At 40.8% G+C, this 18,719-nt stretch overlaps 1 protein-coding gene and 1 long non-coding RNA gene across 2 annotated transcripts; one reads left to right on the top strand and one right to left on the bottom strand.

The window, feature by feature from the left end:
- Window positions 1-11,755: 11,755 nt before the first annotated feature.
- LOC104212677 (protein disulfide isomerase-like 1-4) lies at window positions 11,756-16,567 on the top strand. Its single transcript, XM_009762023.2, has 12 exons — window positions 11,756-12,283; window positions 13,239-13,368; window positions 14,021-14,186; window positions 14,413-14,531; window positions 14,641-14,721; window positions 15,143-15,226; window positions 15,328-15,402; window positions 15,489-15,557; window positions 15,643-15,723; window positions 15,814-15,948; window positions 16,124-16,180; window positions 16,268-16,567. Exons 1-12 carry the CDS (start codon window positions 11,772-11,774, stop codon window positions 16,406-16,408), a joined length of 1,650 nt encoding a protein of 549 aa, XP_009760325.1. The 5' UTR covers window positions 11,756-11,771; the 3' UTR covers window positions 16,409-16,567.
- Window positions 16,568-16,682: 115 nt separating this feature from the next.
- Window positions 16,683-18,448, bottom strand: LOC104212663 (uncharacterized). Its single transcript, XR_707406.2, has 4 exons — window positions 18,373-18,448; window positions 18,125-18,291; window positions 17,780-17,886; window positions 16,683-16,943 (listed from the first exon to the last, which is right to left on the bottom strand). It is a non-coding gene; the product is annotated as an uncharacterized lncRNA (long non-coding RNA).
- Window positions 18,449-18,719: the final 271 nt, after the last annotated feature.

Raw genomic sequence — 18,719 nt, 5'->3', positions numbered from 1 at the left:
AAGGTTAATCGTTCATTCTTTTGGCATGATCCAAAGAACGATACGTAAACGTAATGATATTCCATAAGTGGTTCTACTCTTAGCAGTTAAGGATGTCTATGTTATTCATTCCTATAAAGTGATATTCAAGCATGTCTAAGTATGTTTGTCACGACCCTAAACCCAGACCCGGTCGTGATGGCGCCTCTCGTGAAGACAAGGCCAGCTGACACAAACCCCCAATAAAATTAACAAATAACAATTCATAATTAAGTCATTAATAATGATAAATCCCATAATAGAGTGAAATATATCAACTGCGGAAAACCAAACATAGCCCGACATCGGGGTGTCACCAGTCATGAGCATTTAGCATAGTCTAAGAGTATGAAAGAGTTTATACAATCTATTACATAACTAGGACAGGGAAAATAATATAGAAGGGAGAAACACTGGGCTGCGAACGCCAAGCAGCTACCTAGTGGACTCCGAATAGCCTGCTGAGCAATCAAACCTCACTGGCGGGACCTGAAGCTCCTGAATCTGCACACAGGGTGCAGGGAGTAAAGTGAGTACTCCAACTCAGTGGGTAATAACAATAAATGAATATTGAGCGACAAAAAATCACATAAAAACACAACAACATGATATAAAGAGGCAGTGTAAAACCAATAAGATGCAATAAAACAGTGAAATCTTATAAAAATACCTTGGTTCAGAATAAGCTTCTTTAAATCACCTTTTCAATAGTTAAAACAAGTAAATGAAAAGCAGCTAGAAAAGATAAACACATAACATCCGCCCCTCGGGCAGAATTGTCAATAGAATCAGCCCCTCGGGCAATAACATGGAACAGCACCAGCCCCTTGGGCTATATCTCATATCACAATGGGTACCCGCACTCGCTGGGTGTGTACGGACTCCGGGAGGGGCCCCTTACGGCCTAAGCGCAATATCAAGCCATCTCGTGGCATAATCAATAGGCTCTCGGCCTCATATCAAGCCACCTTGTGGCGTACAACTCAGGCCCTCGGCCTCATAATCATAATCAGTACAGCACTGCTGCAGCGTGCAGCCCGATCCCATAATAGTCCTCACAACACAGGCTCTCTGCCCTACTCAGTCAGAAATCTCTAAAAACCACTCGGGCATAGTAAAATATGATGCTCAACCCAAAATATCATTTAAAGTGTTAAAACAAAGTAAACATGGTTGAGTTATGAAAACAATATAATTTAGCATGACTGAGTACAAATATAAAATCAAACAGTGAGAAAATAGCAGTAAAAATCCCCTAAGGGTCCATATAGTTGGCACAAGGCCCAAATATGGTATTCAGCCCAAAACATGATGATAGAAAATAATTTTCAATCAAATACGCAGTAAAATAGTTACTCGGGATGGACTAAGTCACAATCCTCAACAGTGTACGACCCCACGCTCGTCATCTAGCGTGTGCGTCACCTCAATATAGCACCACGATGCGAAATGCGGGGTTTCATACCCTCAGAACAACATTTGAAAATCATTACTCACCTCTATCCGGTCCGAACTCTAGCCCGCGAAGCCCTTGCCTCTCGAATCGGCCTCCGAATGCTCCAAATCTAACCAAAATCAGTGCAAAATCATTAAAATATGCTAAGGGAACAAAGCTCACTCGAAAGAAATCAAATTACAATACAAATCCTGAAATTGGCCAAATCCGACCTCCGTGCCCACGTCTCGGATTCCGATAAAAATTACATCAATAGACTCTTTATTACTCCCCGAGTTCATTCATATCAAAATCACCAAAATCCAACCACAAATGATCCCTCAAATCCCTAATTTTAGGTCTCCAATTCCAAGCTCTAGTTCTTAAATATTAGGCTTAAATTCCATGATCAATTATGTAGAAAACACATTAGGATTGAGTATTAAGTCCATAAATCTTACCTCCAAGTGTTCCCCCTTGATTCCCTCTTCAATCCTCTTCAAAAGTTTCAAAATTGCCCAAAAATGGAGGAACTTATGCTCAAAAACGCGGAATAGGCCTTTTAAAACATTCTGCCCAGGCATTCAAATCTTTCTTCGCGAATGCGGTCAACCCCTCGCGTTCGCGAAGCATAAACTTAGGCTTACCAGAATTTCAACTTACGCGAACGTGACCGCTCTCCCGCGAACGCGATGCCTCAGTAACTCCACCAATCACGAACATGTCTGCTCTCCCGCGAACGCGAGGCTTCCTGACTCCAACCCTTCGCGAACGTGGGGCCTCCCTCGCAAACGCGAAGGCCAAATCTCCAGCCTCACCTGCTAACCCTTCGCGAACGCAAGGGACCACTCACGAACGCGAAGAACAACTGGTTTGCAACACACACATCAGTTTTCTGCGATCTTTTTCAACATGAGATGGTCCGTTTAACCACCCAAAACTCACCCAAGGACCTTGGGACCTCAACCAAACATGCCAACATATCCCATAGCATCATTCAAACTTGTTCCAACCTTCGGAACGCTCAAAACAACATCAAAACACCAAATTTGCATCGGATTCAAGCCTAAGAATTTCAAAATCTTCTAAATTCCGTTTTCGATCAAAACGTCTATCAAACCACGTCTGAATGACCTAAAATTTTGAACACACATCCCAAATGACACAACGGACCTACTGCAACTTCTGGAATTCCATTTCGACCCCTATATCAAAATCTCACCTATCAACCGGAAAATGCCAAAATTTCAATTTCGCCAATTCAAGCCTAAATCTACTCTGGACCTCCAAAACACGTTTTGATCATGCTCCTAAGTAAAAAATCACCTCTCGAAGCTATCTGAACCATTAGAACTCACATTCGAGCCCTTTAACATATAGGTCAACATCCGGTTAATTTTTCCAACTTAAGCTTCCTCAAAAGAGACTAAGTGTCTCAAATCTTACCAAAACCTCTACGAACCCGAGCCAACTAACCCAGTAACACAAAAAAGGCAATAATAGGTAGAAATGGGGGGGGGGGACAGAGCAGTAACTCATGAAACGACCGGCCGGGTCGTTACATCCTCCCCCTCTTAAACAAATGTTCGTCCTCGAACGAGTCTAGAAACATACCTGAAGCCTCAAACAGGTGAGGATATTTGCTCCGCATCTCCCGCTTGGTCTCCTAAGTAGCCTCCTCCATGGACCGAACTCTCCACTGCACTTTCATTGAAGCTATATCCTTTGATCTCAACTTTCGAATCTGACACTCCAAAATAGCTACTGGCTCCACATAATAAGTCAAATCATCATATAACTGAACCGTTCTAAAATCTAAAACATGAAACGGATCCCCAATATACTTCTGGAGCATAGAAACATACCGGATGCACACTCGACAAGCTGGGTGGCAAAGCAAGCTCATAAGCCACCTCCCTATTCCTCCGAAGCACCTTAAAAGGCCCAATGAACTGAGGACTCAATTTACTCTTCTTCCCAAATCTCATAACACCCTTCATGGGTGAAACCTATAACAGAACCTTCTCACTAACCATGTAGGACACATCCCGAACCTTTTTGTCAGCATAACTCTTTTGTCTCGATTGCGCTGTACGAAGCCTCTCCTGAATTACCTTCACCTTTTCTAAAGCATCCTACACCAAGTCTATCCCCAATAGCCTAGCCTCACCCGACTCAAACCAACCAACTGGAGATCTACACCGCCTCCCATACAAAGCCTCATATGGAGCCATCTGAATACTCGACTGGTAGCTGTTGTTATAAGCAAACTCTGCGAGCGGTAGAAACTGATCTCATGACCCTCCGAAATCAATGACACAAGCACGCAACATGTCCTCCAATATCTGAATAGTGCGCCTGAACTGCCCGTCCGTCTGAGGGTGAAAAGTTGTGCGCAACTCAACCTGAGTACCCAACTCTCATTGCACAGACCTCCAAAACTCCAAAGTAAACTGAGTGCCCCTATCTGAAATGATGGAAAATGGGACACCATGGAAATGAAAAATCTCCCGGATATAGATCTCTGCCAACCGCTCTGAAGAATAGATAGTACACATAGGAATGAATTGTGCGGACTTGGTCAGCCGATCCACAATCATCCAAATAACTTCAAAATCCGTGGGAGCCCAACTACAAAGTTCATGGTGATCCGCTCCCACTTCTACTCTGGAATATCCATCTGCTGAAGCAAGCCACCCGGTCTCTAATGCTCATATTTCCCCTGCTGACAATTAAGACACCGAGATACAAATCCCACAATGTCCTTCTTCATTATTCTTCACCAATAATGCTGTCTCAAATCCTGATACATCTTCGCGGCACCCGGATGAATGGAATACCGCGAGCTATGGGCCTTCTCCAGAATCAACTCCCGAAGCCCATCTACATTGGGCACACATATCCAGCCCTGTACCCTTAACATCCCATCGTCACCAATAGTCACATCTCTGGCATCATCGTGCTGAAATCTGTCCTTAAGGACAAGCAAATGAGGATCATCAGATTGGGGCTCTCTGATGTGATCATATAAGGAAGACCGAGAAATCACACAAGCCAATACCCGACGGGGCTCCGAAATATCCAACCTCGCAAACTAATTGGCCAAGGCCTAAACATCAACTGCAAGAGGTCTCTCCCCAGCTGGAATATATGCCAAATTCCCCATACTCACCGCCTTTCGGCTCAAAGCATCGGCCACCATATTGGCCTTTCCCAGATGGTACAAAATAATAATATCATAATCCTTTAGCAACTCCAACCATCTCTGCTACCTCAAATTGAGATCCTTCTGCTTGAACAAGTGATGGAGACTATGATGATCAGTGAACACCTCACAAGACATACCATACAAGTAATGCCTCAAAATCTTCTACGCGTGAACAATGGCAGCCAACTCCAAATCATGAATAGGGTAGTTCTTCTTATGGGGTTTCAACTGACGAGAAGCATAAGCAATGACTCTGCCCTCCTGCATCAATACACACCCAATACCAACTCTTGAAGCATCAAAATACACGGTATATGAACCTGAAGCTGATGGCAAAACTAACACTGGAGTTGTAGTCAAGGCAGTCTTGAGCTTCTGAAAGCTCTCCTCACACTCGTCCGACCACCTGAATAGAGCACCCTTTTGAGTCAACTTGGTCAAGGGCAATGCGATAGATGAGAATCCCTGAACAAACCGGCGGTAATAACCCGCCAAATCAAGAAAGCTGCAAATATTTGTGGTTGAGGACGATTTGGGCCAACTCTTAACCGCCTCTATCTTCTTCGGATCAACCTGAACACCCTCGCTGGACACCACGTGCCCCAAGAAAGCCACTAAACTGAGCCAAAACTCACACTTGGAGAACTTTGCATAGAGCTTCTCCTCCCTCAATCTCTTCAACACAACTCTCAAATGCTCCGCGTGCTCCTCCTGACTACGCGAATATACCAAAATATCATCAATGAAAACTACGACAAACGAGTCGAGATAAGGCTAGAACAGCTGTTCATCAAATGCATGAACGCTGCTAGGGCATTGGCCAGCCCAAAAGACATCACCAAGAACTCATAATGACCATATCGAGTCCTGAAAGTTTTCTTAAGAATATCCGAGTCCCTAATCTTCAACTTGTGATAACCTGAACAAAGATCAATATTAGAGAACACTCTCGCTCCCTGAAGCTGGTCGAATAAATCATCAATGAGAGGCAAAGGATACTTGTTCTTAATTGTTACTTTGTTCAATTGCCTATAATCAAAACACATCCTCATAGTGCCATCCTTCTTCTTCACAAATAGAACAGGCGCACCCCAAGGCGACACACTAGGCCGAATGAACCCCTTATCAAGGAGTTCCTGAAGTTGCTCCTTTAACTCCTTCAACTCCGATGGTGCCATAAGATACGGTGGAATAGAAATGGGTTGAGTGCCCGATACCAGATCAATACCAAATTCAATATTCCTATCCGGCGGCATGCCCGGCATGTCTGCAGGAAACACATCGGGAAAATCCCTCACAACTAGAAAAAATTAATATCGGGAGTCTCTGCACCGATATAACTCACAAAGGCTAAATACAAAAGACAACCCTTCCCAACCATACATTAGGCCTTCAAGAATGAAATTACTCTACTGGGACAGTCAAACCTTGCCACTCAATCTGTGGCACACCCGGCATAGCCAATGTCACTGTCGTATCATGGCAGTCCAAAATAGCACAACACGGAGATAGCTAATCCATGCCCAAAATAACATCAAAATCCACCATACATAATAACAAAATATCCAGTCGGGTCTCCAGACCTCCAATAGTCACCACACATGACCGGTACACACGGTCTACAACAACAGTATCGCCCACCGGAGTAGATACATAAACAGGTGAAACAAGAGACTCATGGGGCATATCCAAATAACGAGCAAAGTATGATGAAACATGAGAATAAGTGGAACTAGGATCAAATAATATAGAGGCATCTCTGTGGCAGACTAAGATAATACCTGTAATAACAACATCGGAAGCAATAGCATCGGGTCTAGCCGGAAGTGCATAGAAACGGGCCTGACCGCCACCTGATCGACCTTCCCCTCTAGGGCAACCCCTAGTTGATTGACCTTTACCCCTAGCTAGCTGGGTGGGTGGTGGTGAAGTAACCGGCGCTGAAGCCGATGGCTGACTCTTCTGCTGAGATGAACCCGCAAGACGGCGAGGACACTGCCTCTACATATGACCCATCTCTCCACACTCATAGCAACTCTCGGGTGCTGGAGACGGGGAATGAAGGGAACCCCTAGCACAGAAATAACTAGCAAATGCACCTGGCATAGAAGAGCCCTAAACTGATGGAGAACGGGACGAACTCTGAGCTGGAAGGGCACTAAGTGATGACTGGCCCTGATGAGAATTGTGAGAACCATGACCCGATAATGCCCCACGATAACTTGGGCGAGCTGGATGAGCATGCCTGAATGGACGGCCTCTACCGTGCTGAAACTGGCCTCTCGAATGAGCACCACCATAACTACCAGATCCTCGAGGCCTCTTGGCCTCCCTCTCATCTCGCTCCTGGCAATGAACTGACTCAATATCACGAGCAATGTCTACAACCTCCTCAAAAGTAGCACCAGACATCCTCTCCCGGTCTTGAGAATACGAAGCTGATATGTGAGGCCATCAACAAACCTCTTAATCCTCTCTCTATCTGTCAGAACCAACCAAATAGCATGACGAGCTAACTCGGAGAACCTCATATCATACTGCAACACAGTCATCTCTCCCTGATGCAACCACTCTAACTGCCTGCGCAGCTCCTCTCTGCGAGACTGCGGCACATACTTCTCCAAAAAGAGAATGGAGAACTACTGCCAGGTAAAGGGTGCTGCACCAATAGGCCTACGCCTCTCATAAGCCTCCCACCAAGTGAAGGCGGATCCAGAAAACTAAAAAGTAGTGAAAGCGACCCCGCTGGTCTCTAGAATACCCGCTGTGCGAAGAATCCTCTAATACTTGTCTAAGAAACCCTAGGCATCCTCGCCCTCTGCACCACTGAAAGTTAGAGGCTGAAGTCTATCAAACCTCTCCAACCTGCGTTGTTTGTCCTCTGGCATGGCAGGAGCTACATAGCCCTGAGCAGCTGCAACCGGTTGGGCTGGATGTGCCCCCAGTGTCTGAAGTCCCTACACGACCTGCTTAGGTGTGCGAGCGGTGGGAGTTTGAGTGCCTCCCCCGACCTGAGAAGTAGTTGCGGCTGTAGTAACTGAGGCCGCCTGAGCTAGGCCAGTGAATACTAATAGAATCTGAGCCAAGGCCTCCTGAAGACCTGGAATCACAATGGGCACAGCTGGTGTCTGAGCTGGTGCTGCTGAAGCGTTCGCAACTGGGACCTGATCCTGAACTGGGGCGACTGGTGGATCTGTAGGTGCTACCCTAGCTGCTGTGCGGGCCACAACCCTGCCCCTACCGCGACCACGACCGCGTCCTCGGCCTCTAGTGGCCATAGCTGGTGGTACTGGTGGTCATCCATCCTGACCGGTACCGCGTGTCCTCACCATCTGTGAGAGAATAGAATACCAGAAGTTTAGTACTCGGATCAATAGATTCGCACGATAAGAATTTCAAGAATATGAAGTTTTTCCTAAAGGTTCTGCAGCCTCTCGTGGATAAATACAGACGTCTTCGCACCAATCCGCGAAACTCTACTACACCTGCTCATGACTCGTGAGACCTATGTAACCTAGGTTCTAATACCAACTTGTCACACCCTAAACCCAGACCAGGTCGTGATGGCGCCTCTCGGGAAGACAAGGCCAACCGACACAAACCCCCAATAAAATTAACAAATAACAATTCATGATTAAGTCATTAATAATGATAAATCCCATAACAGAGTGAAATATATTAACATCGGAAAACCAGATACAGCCCGATATCGGGGTGTCACCAGTCATGAGCATTTAGCATAGTCTAAGAGTATGAAGGAGTTTATACAATCTATTACATAACTAGGATAGGTAAAATAAAATAGGAGGGAGAAACACTGGGTTACAAACGCTGCGCAACTACCTAGTGGACTCCGATAGCCTGCTGAGCAATCAACCCTCACTGGCGGGACCTGAAGCTTCTGAATCTGCACACAAAGTGCAGGAAGTAAAGTGAGTGCTCCAACGCAGTGGGTAATAACAATAAATGAAGACTGAGCGATAAGAAATCACGTAAAAACACAACAACATGCTATAAAAAGGCAGTGTAAAACCAATAAGATGCAATACAACAGTGAAATCTTATAAAAATACTTTGGTTCAGAATAAGCTTCTTTAAATCACTTTTTCAATAGTTAAAACAAGTAAATGAAAAGCAGCTAAAAAAGATAAACACATAACATCCGCCCCTCGGGCACAATTGTCAACAAAACCAGCCCCTCGGACAATAACATGGAACAACACCAGCCCCTTGGGCTATATCTCATATCACAATGGGTATCCGTGCTCATTGGGGGTGTACAGACTTCGGGAGGGGCCCCTTACGACCCAAGCGCAATATCAAGCCATCTCGTGGCATAATCAATAGGCTCTCGAGCTCATATCCAGCCATCGTGTGGTGTACAACTCAGGCCCTCGGCCTCATAATCATTATCAGTGCAACACTACTACGGCATGCAACCCGATCCCATAATAGTCCTCACAGCTCAGGCACTCGGCCCAACTAAGTCAGAAATCTCTAAAAACCACTCGGGCACAGTAAAATATGATGCTCAGCCCAAAATATCATTTAAAGTATTAAAACAAAGTAAATATGGGACCTCAACCAAACATGCCAACATATTCCATAACATAATACAAACTTGTTCCAACCTTCGGAACAATCAAAACACCAAATTTGCATCGAATTCAAGCCTAAGAATTCCAAAATATTCTAAATTCCGCTTTCGATCAAAAAGTCTATCAAACAACGTCCGAATGACCTGAAATTTTGCACAGACATCCCAAATGACACAACGGACCTACTGCAACTTCTGAAATTCTATTTCGACCCCTATATCAAAATCTCACCTATCAACCGGAAAACGCCAAAATTCCAATTTCGCCAATTCAAGCATAAATCTACTCTGGACCTCCAAAACACATTCTGATCATACTCCTAAGTCCCAAATCACCTCCCAAAGCTATCCGAACCATCAGAACTCACATCCGAGCCCTTTAACACATAAGTCAATATCCGGTTAATTTTTCCAACTTAAGCTTCCTCAAAAGAAACTAAGTGTCTCAAACCTTACCAAAACCTCTTCGAACCCGAGCCAACTAACCCGGTAACACAAAATAAAACTAAACAAAGCAATAATAAGCAGAAATGGGGGGAGAAACAGAGCGGTTACTCATAAAATGACCGGTTGGGTCGTTACACTGTTCCTGATTCCCCGTATGTCCTACTACCATATTGTCTAATCATGGGCCTCGTAACATTCCAAGATCATATTGTCTTACTTCATTATGCATTGCATTAATTTATACATGTGCATTTACCCATGACTCAGACGTCGTTATATATGCATATATATGTATATGGTATATGGGAAAAGGTTACGGCGTTATATACGTATCACCACCTGATCAGCTGGTATACGATGATGATATTGCCCACAGTGGCTGAGATGATATGATAGGATGCCCTCAGAGGCTTTATGATGTTATATACGTACAGACCTATGCATTACATGACATTTATACGCATATGCATGATACTATAAATATTTCATGATTTACAGAGTTATCCAGACTTCCAGGTTGAATCTTTTACTCCATGTTTCTTCCATATCTTTAATTAAAGCTGACTTACTGTTATGTTTCAATTCTGCCTTACATACGCAGTACATTATTCATACTGGCGTCCTTTTGTTGGGGACGTTGCATTCATGCCTGCAGGTATAAATAATTAGTTGGACGAGCCCTAATAGTAGGCGATATTGCCATTCAACGAAGAATCGGTAAGACTCCACCTCATTCAGAGTGCAGTCGAGTCTATGAGTTAGCGTATCAGAGTTTTGCTACAGACTTACGGGTAGGCCGGTACCCTGTCCCATTTGATGTCAATTAATCTTAGAGGCTTTCTAGACAGAGATTCAGATTGTACAGTATGTTAGAGGCCTTGACGGCCCATATGTATTCATGTTTTAAGAAAAATGGTTCACTGACATAATATTTTCCACTTACAATTGTACATTACGAGTTGTGGCCATGTTGGCCCATGATAGTTACAAAAGGATTGAATGAGTTACAGAGTGGTTCGCTCGGGCCATTATGGCACCGGGTGCCAGCCACGCCTCCCTAGGTTTGGGGCGTGACAAGAAGTTGGTCGGTTTTTTAAAATTTTAATAATTTATAAAAAATATATATTTTCCAATATCGACCAAAGTTGTCGGTAGGAAAAATTAATAAATTTAATACACTGACCAAGCTTGGTCGGTAAAATTAAATTAATAAAATAATACTCCGACCAATTTTGGTCGGTAAGCCAATTACATTGTTAGATGGTCGTGTAGAGCATACCGACCAATGTTGGTCGATAATTTTCGACCAACTTTGGTCGGTATGCCCTTTTGACCTTCAAAATACCGTCCACACGTAAATGATTGTGTTTTGGACGGTTATTAGCCATTATTGACCAGCTTTGGTTGGTTTTTCCCGAATTTCTAATAGTGCTAGCCCAATAGATTTGGACTTACTTATTTTATCCCTTGACACGTGGCATGATTCTATTGGCTCTTCTATTTGACTTGGCGTGCCACATCATTTCACACGTGGCACAAGGTGGGCCTCTAGGAAGATGATATCTGAGGCCTAATAAAGTGGGCTCATTATTTGTTAGCCCAATTAAATGGGCTAGTCCATAGATTCAGATTTATTTATTTTAGCCATAATTATTGGACTTATATAACTCAGTTATATTAGCCCACAACACTTATTTGAACTAATATATCTTGAATTTAAAATAATGTAGTCTAAATAATTTTATGGATATAAATCCAATAAAATTTAGATGCCTACATTACTGGTAGTGTAAATAAAAGTTTAGAAGTTGGTTACTTACCATATTTTTAAATGAAGTGACTAGATAGACGATGTATAAAAATTAAACTCATATATAATATATTATTAAAATAAATATTTTTCATCATATATAAATAAATACTTCAATTATTATTCTCCATGTAATTGCCTAATTGGTGCGTTTATAAATACGTATAGTTTAAACACGTGTAATCTTAAGTCTTTTTCATAGGATCATAGTTACGAAACTCAGTCGCAAGCTTGCTAAAAGGTGTAACAAAAAAGAATGGCGAGTCGACTGATCATCTTCCTCTCTATCTCATCCCTTCTCCTCTTTCCTCTCTTCATCACCCCATCACTAGCCAAAACTCCAACATCCTCCGATGACGAATTCCTCAGCTTCCTCGAAGACTACGAGGAATCAACCGAGCCAGACTTGGAGAATCATGACCAAATTGAGTTCCCTTCGGCGCCATTCGATCATGCGGAGGAAGACGAGGATCTTAAGATTGATGACAAGAATGTTGTAGTATTGACTGACAGAAATTTCAGTGAATTCGTGGATGATAATAAGTATGTGATGGTGGAGTTTTACGCTCCCTGGAATGGCCACTGCAAGGCCCTGGCTCCAGAGTATGCGGATGCCGCAACAGAGCTGAAAACGGAGAATGTGGCGTTGGCAAAGGTTAATGCCATTAAGGAATATGAGGTGGCTGATAACTACGATGTCCGAGGTTTTCCTACCATTTATTTCTTCGTTGACGGTGATCCTGAACCTTATAATGGCCGAAAAACCAAGTATGTCTTATTCATCACTGTCTCTTTACTCTGAGAGAATTATGTATGTACTTCTCTATATATATTCAACATATACCTACATAATAGGAACGTACATACATATTCATATATTCTTAATTATAGTATTTGATAACACTTGAAAGTAATATCCGAGCATATAATGCATCGGACAACATGTGACAACAACAACAACAACAACCCAGTATAATCTCACTTAGTGGGGTCTGGGGAGGGTAGTGTGTACGCAGACCTTACCCCTACCCTAGGGTAGAGAGGCTGTTTCCAAATAGACCCCCGACATCCTTCCCTCCAAGAACTTCCCACCTTGCTCTTGGGGAGACTCGAACTCACAACCTCTTGGTCGGACAACATGTGACAATCCATGAAAACGGGTTAGGCAATTCTGTTCTATACATACAACTGTTAATTAGGTAAGAAAACTCAAAATTGGACTTCAAGACTTTATTCTGGCAATTTCGGTTTTTGCATAAATGGAAGAGAGAAGACAATTAAAAGTAATGTATGTTTAGCTGATTATATAATTGGCATCATTAGTGTATTTCTGGCTTGGGCAATCAATTGTGAGACTTACAGTTATCATCACGGCGTGTGGAAATGGGTTGATATTGAACAGAATGGATATAGATGATTTGGGTAACTGATTAAGGATCAGGCTTAGCTGATCAAATGATCATCTCAAAGTGGAGATATAAACGGGAAAGGTGGGAATTTTTCTTCATTCTTGCAACTTCTCATAACTTATCGTACTTCAAGCGAAAAGTTAGAGATGACCATAATTCAATAGACTCTGTCACACTCTTTTAATTGGTTCATAATCATTGTAATTTGTAGTGTCTGAAGCAGATAAATTCTCCTCCTTTCTTTCTTTGCGGCTTCTGGCTTATCAATCAGTCTTGTGTGCTGAAGTGAAGCTGATGAGGAATTTTACCTGTAGAAATGCAATTGTGACTTGGATAAAGAAGAAAATAGGACCTCACATTTACAATATAACAACAACAGAGGACGCAGAGCGTGTATTAACCTATGAGGACAAAGTTGTTCTAGCATACCTCGACGCCTTGGTGGTATATTTTGCTTACTCTATCTTGATTATTAATTTGCTGTTCTTATTGTATAGTTTTACTGAGCCTTGCAAACTTTCTCCTGGTGATAAGCATGCATTGCAGTTTTGATATTTTTCTATCGCTAAAGAAAACTTGAATTTTAATGCTCATATTTTTATGTCGGATTCATGACATTTGATTTTTGATAGTTAGATGGCACTTGACGAAATAACTTTACCATATTGTAGTATACAATGAGCTTCAGTTCAAATGGGATGTTTTGCTCTTTTTTCCTTTTTTTGCTGGTATTTGCTATTTTAACCAGTTGCAGATTCTAACTTAAAACCTTGAAAGTTGATTCTTCTCTTTTTCTTGTTGTACTAGTTGTATACTGCTACAATATAATGCTCATTATTCTTCCCTTCTAGTGAAAGTACAACAACAACAATGACCCAGTAAAATTCCACTAGGGGGTCTGGGGAGGGTAGTGTGTACGCAGACCTTACTCCTACCCGAGGGAGTAGAGATGTTATTTTATTTCTCTTAGTATTACATCCTAGTATACCTCTTTTATTGTGTATTGCCGCCAATGGTCAGTCTGCAACTTACAGTTTTGTCATTAGCCCTCTTATAACATGATCGGTCATAAGTTCATTGTCTAAACATTTTACAGGGTCCAGAGACTGATCAACTAGCAGCTGTTTCAAAACTTGAATATGATGTTAACTTTTACCAGACGACAAATCCTAACGTGGCTAAGCTATTCAACATAGAATCCAATGATAAACGCCCTGCTATAGTCATGCTTAAAAAGGAACCAGAGAATGTTGCGCATTATGGTTAGCTACTCCTCTCATCTCTGTTTATAAATACTGGAAGTGAATCTTGTCTCTGGGGGATGGTAATAAGAGAGCCTTTAGGAATTTGACAACCATGCTGTATTATTTTAATTGGGACTAATTTATGGTTCCTTTCATAGCTGCTTTCTTTCTATGAAGAAGTGAAAAAAGAAGGAAGCAAGGAGATATCCTTATTTTATTTTTATCTTTTCATTTTGCCCTTCAGATGGTCAATTCAGAAAATCTGCAATAGCTAAGTTTGTTTCTGCCAACAAGCTCCCTTTAGTGACAACTTTTACTAAGGAAAGCGCCCCTTCAATTTTTGCTAGTCCAATTAAGAAGCAGGTAAGATTAGATCATTTATTTAACAACTATTATGACTTTTGTTTTGAAGTGTATCTTCCTCATCTAGGAATATGGTTAATGTATTGATTGTCCGCTATGTTCTATGTAGGTTTTGCTTTTTGCGACAGTAAATGATACGGATAAGTTGTTCCCAACATTTCAAGATGCTGCAAAACTTTTCAAGGGAAAGGTAATGAAGCTTTATTCTGTCTCAAACAGCATTGTCATATATTGCTTCTATACATAGAGTGGAAATGCTGTTAGAATGGGTTCCAAAAAAGGATTTATAGACTGAATGGACACTATCATCTAATGTGTAATGCCGTTAGGTTGGACCCTTCTATTTAGTTTATAACAATTGATATTGGAGTAGGCTGATCAATGCTTGAGATCATGACTTGGAGTATGGTGTTTAAAGCCTTCGGTTTAAGAAGGTTGATGAATGCTTAAGATCATGATTTCTAAGTCTTCGGTTTAAAGTTAGAGTGATAGATAGATAACTACCTATCTATCATACATTTTACACCAAAACACCCAAATCTTTGATTCCTTTACTATTTGGCACTATCAATTAACTAACAGTGTGTACTTTTTGCCATGGACAAATGAAGCTAAACTTTGTTTTTGTCAAAATGGACGATGAAGTTGGAAGACCAGTATCAGATTATTTTGGGGCTACTGGAGATGCTCCACAGGTAACACTTATTCCACATTATAATTGGGCACTATAAGATTTTTAGGAACCTTTGTTACTGAATGTGCAATTCTATCTTGATTGTTGATTTAATTCCTGTAGGTTATTGGATACATAGAAGATGATAATCACAAGAAATTTATATTTGTTGGGGAGATAACACTCGAGAAGATTAAGGTAGATGGCCATGAATGGTTGTTCGGTGCATATAATTTTGGTTGAGAAGTTGTGGACTAACTTGTTTATTGTCTTTTATTCCTCAGGCATTTGGAGATGATTTTCTAGAAGACAAGCTTAAACCTTTCTATAAATCAGATCCAATTCCTGAGACTGTAAGCTGCGATTTCGTTCCTGCAGGCCTTCAACTCATCATATATATAGTTCTAATTCAAGTCTGTTTCATTGTAATTATCACAGAATGATGCGGATGTGAAAGTTGTAGTCGGGAACAATTTTGATGAAATCGTTCTAAATGAGTCAAAGGACGTGCTTCTTGAGGTATGTTCAAGAAATGAATTTTCTTTGGTTAGTTTTGTAATCAACTCAGGCATCGAAGTTTTAGAATGCCTTTAAACATCTTTTTGTCAGATCTATGCACCATGGTGTAGGCCGTGCCAAGCTCTAGAACCAACTTTCAATAAACTTGCACACCACTTCCATAGCATTGAGTTTCTTGTTATAGCCAAAATGGATGGAACAAGAAACGAGCACCCTCGGGCTAAGGTAATTTATAGTTAATATGCGGTTTGGAATTGAAGTAGCTTGATTATCATCTGGTGTTTTTCAGCATTCATTTGTTTGCAATAGTTCAAATTTGCATTATTTAATTTAAGTTCAACTGACATTTTCTAGATTTAGATGAAAAGAGAGAATTGCGGTCATTTCTGTTACTTTGCAGGTTAAAGGATTTCCAACACTCCTCTTCTTCCCAGCAGGGAATAAGAGCATTGATCCAGTAAGTGATGTTTATTTTATTTGTGTTGGTTCGCTATAAACTAAGCAAGATGCCAAATGTTTTATTTTTTGTGTTGTGATCATACAGATACCAGTTGATACTGAACTCACTCTAGTGGCATTGTACAAGTTTACCAAGAAACATGCGGCTATCCCTTTCAAGCTTCAGAGACCAGCTTCTTCTACCAAATCCGAGAGGGAGCCTAGCAACGTCAAAGATGAATTATGAGGAGTTTAACTTGTACACACTGACAATAGTTTTTCTATCTATAGTTGGATTGCTTTTTCCCTGGGACTATTTATGTAGTAACTATGTTTAGGATAGAACTAAAAACTACTGTAGTATCGCTTATAGTTTAATAGATTCAAACATACAGGTAATAAAATAATATAACTACACTTTGTCGCCCAAAAGTGTACTTCACCAGTTCACCTACTTACAAATGTTCAATGGCCACAGTGACTTCACAAAGACTTGAGACCAAGGTGAAAAGATACTCTACTTCCAAGTTATAATATAGATAGCACCTTGAAGCATCCCACATTTTCACTGATACTTTGATATATATCTTGCGATCTCCTATGAAGACTAAATGCACCATTTACAGAAAGAAGCAACGATCAATATAAAAAAAAACGATTTGCCAATAGCAACTTGTATACGATCACCTCAAGGCAGAGAGCTACGCAATATGTATCTATCATGTTGCTCCTGAAGATGACTTTGCATCCATGTAAAGGGAATTAATTTCTTCCAGATCCGCCTGTAAAAGTGAATAGGTGTAGTAAGTAACAATTCCCCCAACTTCATATTCATACACCCAAAACGAATTTGATTGATCAAGACTTGATAGCTAAGATCTGGCCAAGTATCGACAGAAACTTCCATCAAGAAACTGCCAAGACTTAATAAAAATTCATCATAATAGCAAAACCTGTATCATTTCAGCTGGACCATAAGTTTCATTTCTTATAATCACCAACCGATCTAATAAGTCAACTGGAATGCCATGTGGACTAGTCATACCTGTCCCTATGCAAAGAAAAACCTCTTGTTTTAAGTTATAACTGGCTCATCCCAGACATTACACACATTTAAAGGCTGCATAAAGCTAAATTCTCTAAACAGAAAACACAATTCACACCAAGCTAAATAAATGGAAATTTAAAAGTCAGGGACTAGTTGAACTTTTCCAACGTAACCACCCAGAGCATGCATTTAACAGCCGAATAAGATACAACAAGTTTAGCCGTGATGTGCTGATTTTGATACTCTCATATCTCTAGCAGCTAAAAAGTTATAACCAAAATGGCCTATGTGAATATTTGGATGCATAAAACCACATAAGGAAAAGAGTGGCTTTCTATATTATTTTCCATATATTTCTACGGATACAAAATAGATGTAATGCAGAAAATAACAAGCACGGAATATTCTACAAGCACTATATTACAATATGCAATAGTTAGATATCAGATGCAAGGGGCCAGAAAGAAGCTTCAGTTTACAGCTGTTAGAACATCAGACAATCAAAGAAATTAATAAAATGGAGAACATGATAATTAATTTTTAAGCATGGCATGGAACAGAACCTCTTACCTGACATTACAGATACCTCTATTTGTGGCAAAAATCACAACCGCAGATAGTGAACTCTCCACAGCACGATTCAAGTACGAAAAGCATTCCATATCAAGAATATGTTCCTGCACACGAAACTTGTGTCGTTAACCAGGGCTGTAAAAACATATAATGCCTAAATAGACATGAACATTAGATGAAGAAATGTAATTATATACGGATGTTTTCATGTCCCTCGTAACACATTTCCCTCCTAATAGGTCATTTAAGTAATGATATGGTTTTTCGCAACCAAAGCTACATTATTTGATATAAAAACAGGTAATATTGTTGTGAACCTCTCCTTTAGGAAGTGGAACATACTCTTCTGCCTCGGGATCAAATTCTGTAGCAAAAGCATCACTCATATCCACTCTTTTAACTGCGCTTCAATGTGTATGACATCACCAACAGCTACCTGCGCATATATCATGGAGACAGGAGATGAGAACAGAATGAAGAGGTTTTCACTTGTTCTATCTTTTGAAGTCCTGCAATATAGATGCACGGATTATAGAATCTACAAGTGATATACCCTTTAATAATTAAAGAATTTCTATTCCTTCATTTACCTTTGTTATCTGTTATTTTGGTTGTTTAAAAGCTAAAACTAAGTTGATGATTGTGTTTGTGGTTCTTGCTCTTTTCTCATGACATACCTTTTGCAGCCATTGTTTGTTTATGAATGCTTATGATTAAAGGTATCTCGTGCTATGTTGTTTTTAAAAATAAAACTTAAATATCGGATAGCTTCTAGTGTCCGTATAATGTTATACTATGTGTTATTCTAAAAATTGACCATTGCAGACTTGTCAATTAAATTAGATAAGACATTGATGAAGTGACACACTTGCAAAGATTGGGAGTCCACTTATTTGCTAATTGCCTACAGTACAACATGCTAAGTCACTAAGATGCT

The sequence above is a fragment of the Nicotiana sylvestris genome, chromosome 6 (assembly GCF_000393655.2).
Source record: "Nicotiana sylvestris chromosome 6, ASM39365v2, whole genome shotgun sequence".
NCBI classification, from domain to species: Eukaryota; Viridiplantae; Streptophyta; class Magnoliopsida; order Solanales; family Solanaceae; genus Nicotiana; species Nicotiana sylvestris.
The sequence above is the reverse complement of the archived record's forward strand: the minus strand, read 5'-3'. Positions and strand labels throughout refer to the sequence as shown.

Excerpts from the sequence above, each read along its gene's own strand:
- LOC104212677 (XM_009762023.2), top strand. The coding sequence starts at position 11,772 with ATGGCGAGTCGACTGATCATCTTCCTCTCTATCTCATCCCTTCTCCTC. Across the intron at positions 14,722-15,142 it reads CAAAACTTTTCAAGGGAAAG|CTAAACTTTGTTTTTGTCAA; the intron begins GTAATGAAGCTT and ends GGACAAATGAAG. Across the intron at positions 15,558-15,642 it reads CAGATCCAATTCCTGAGACT|AATGATGCGGATGTGAAAGT; the intron begins GTAAGCTGCGAT and ends TAATTATCACAG.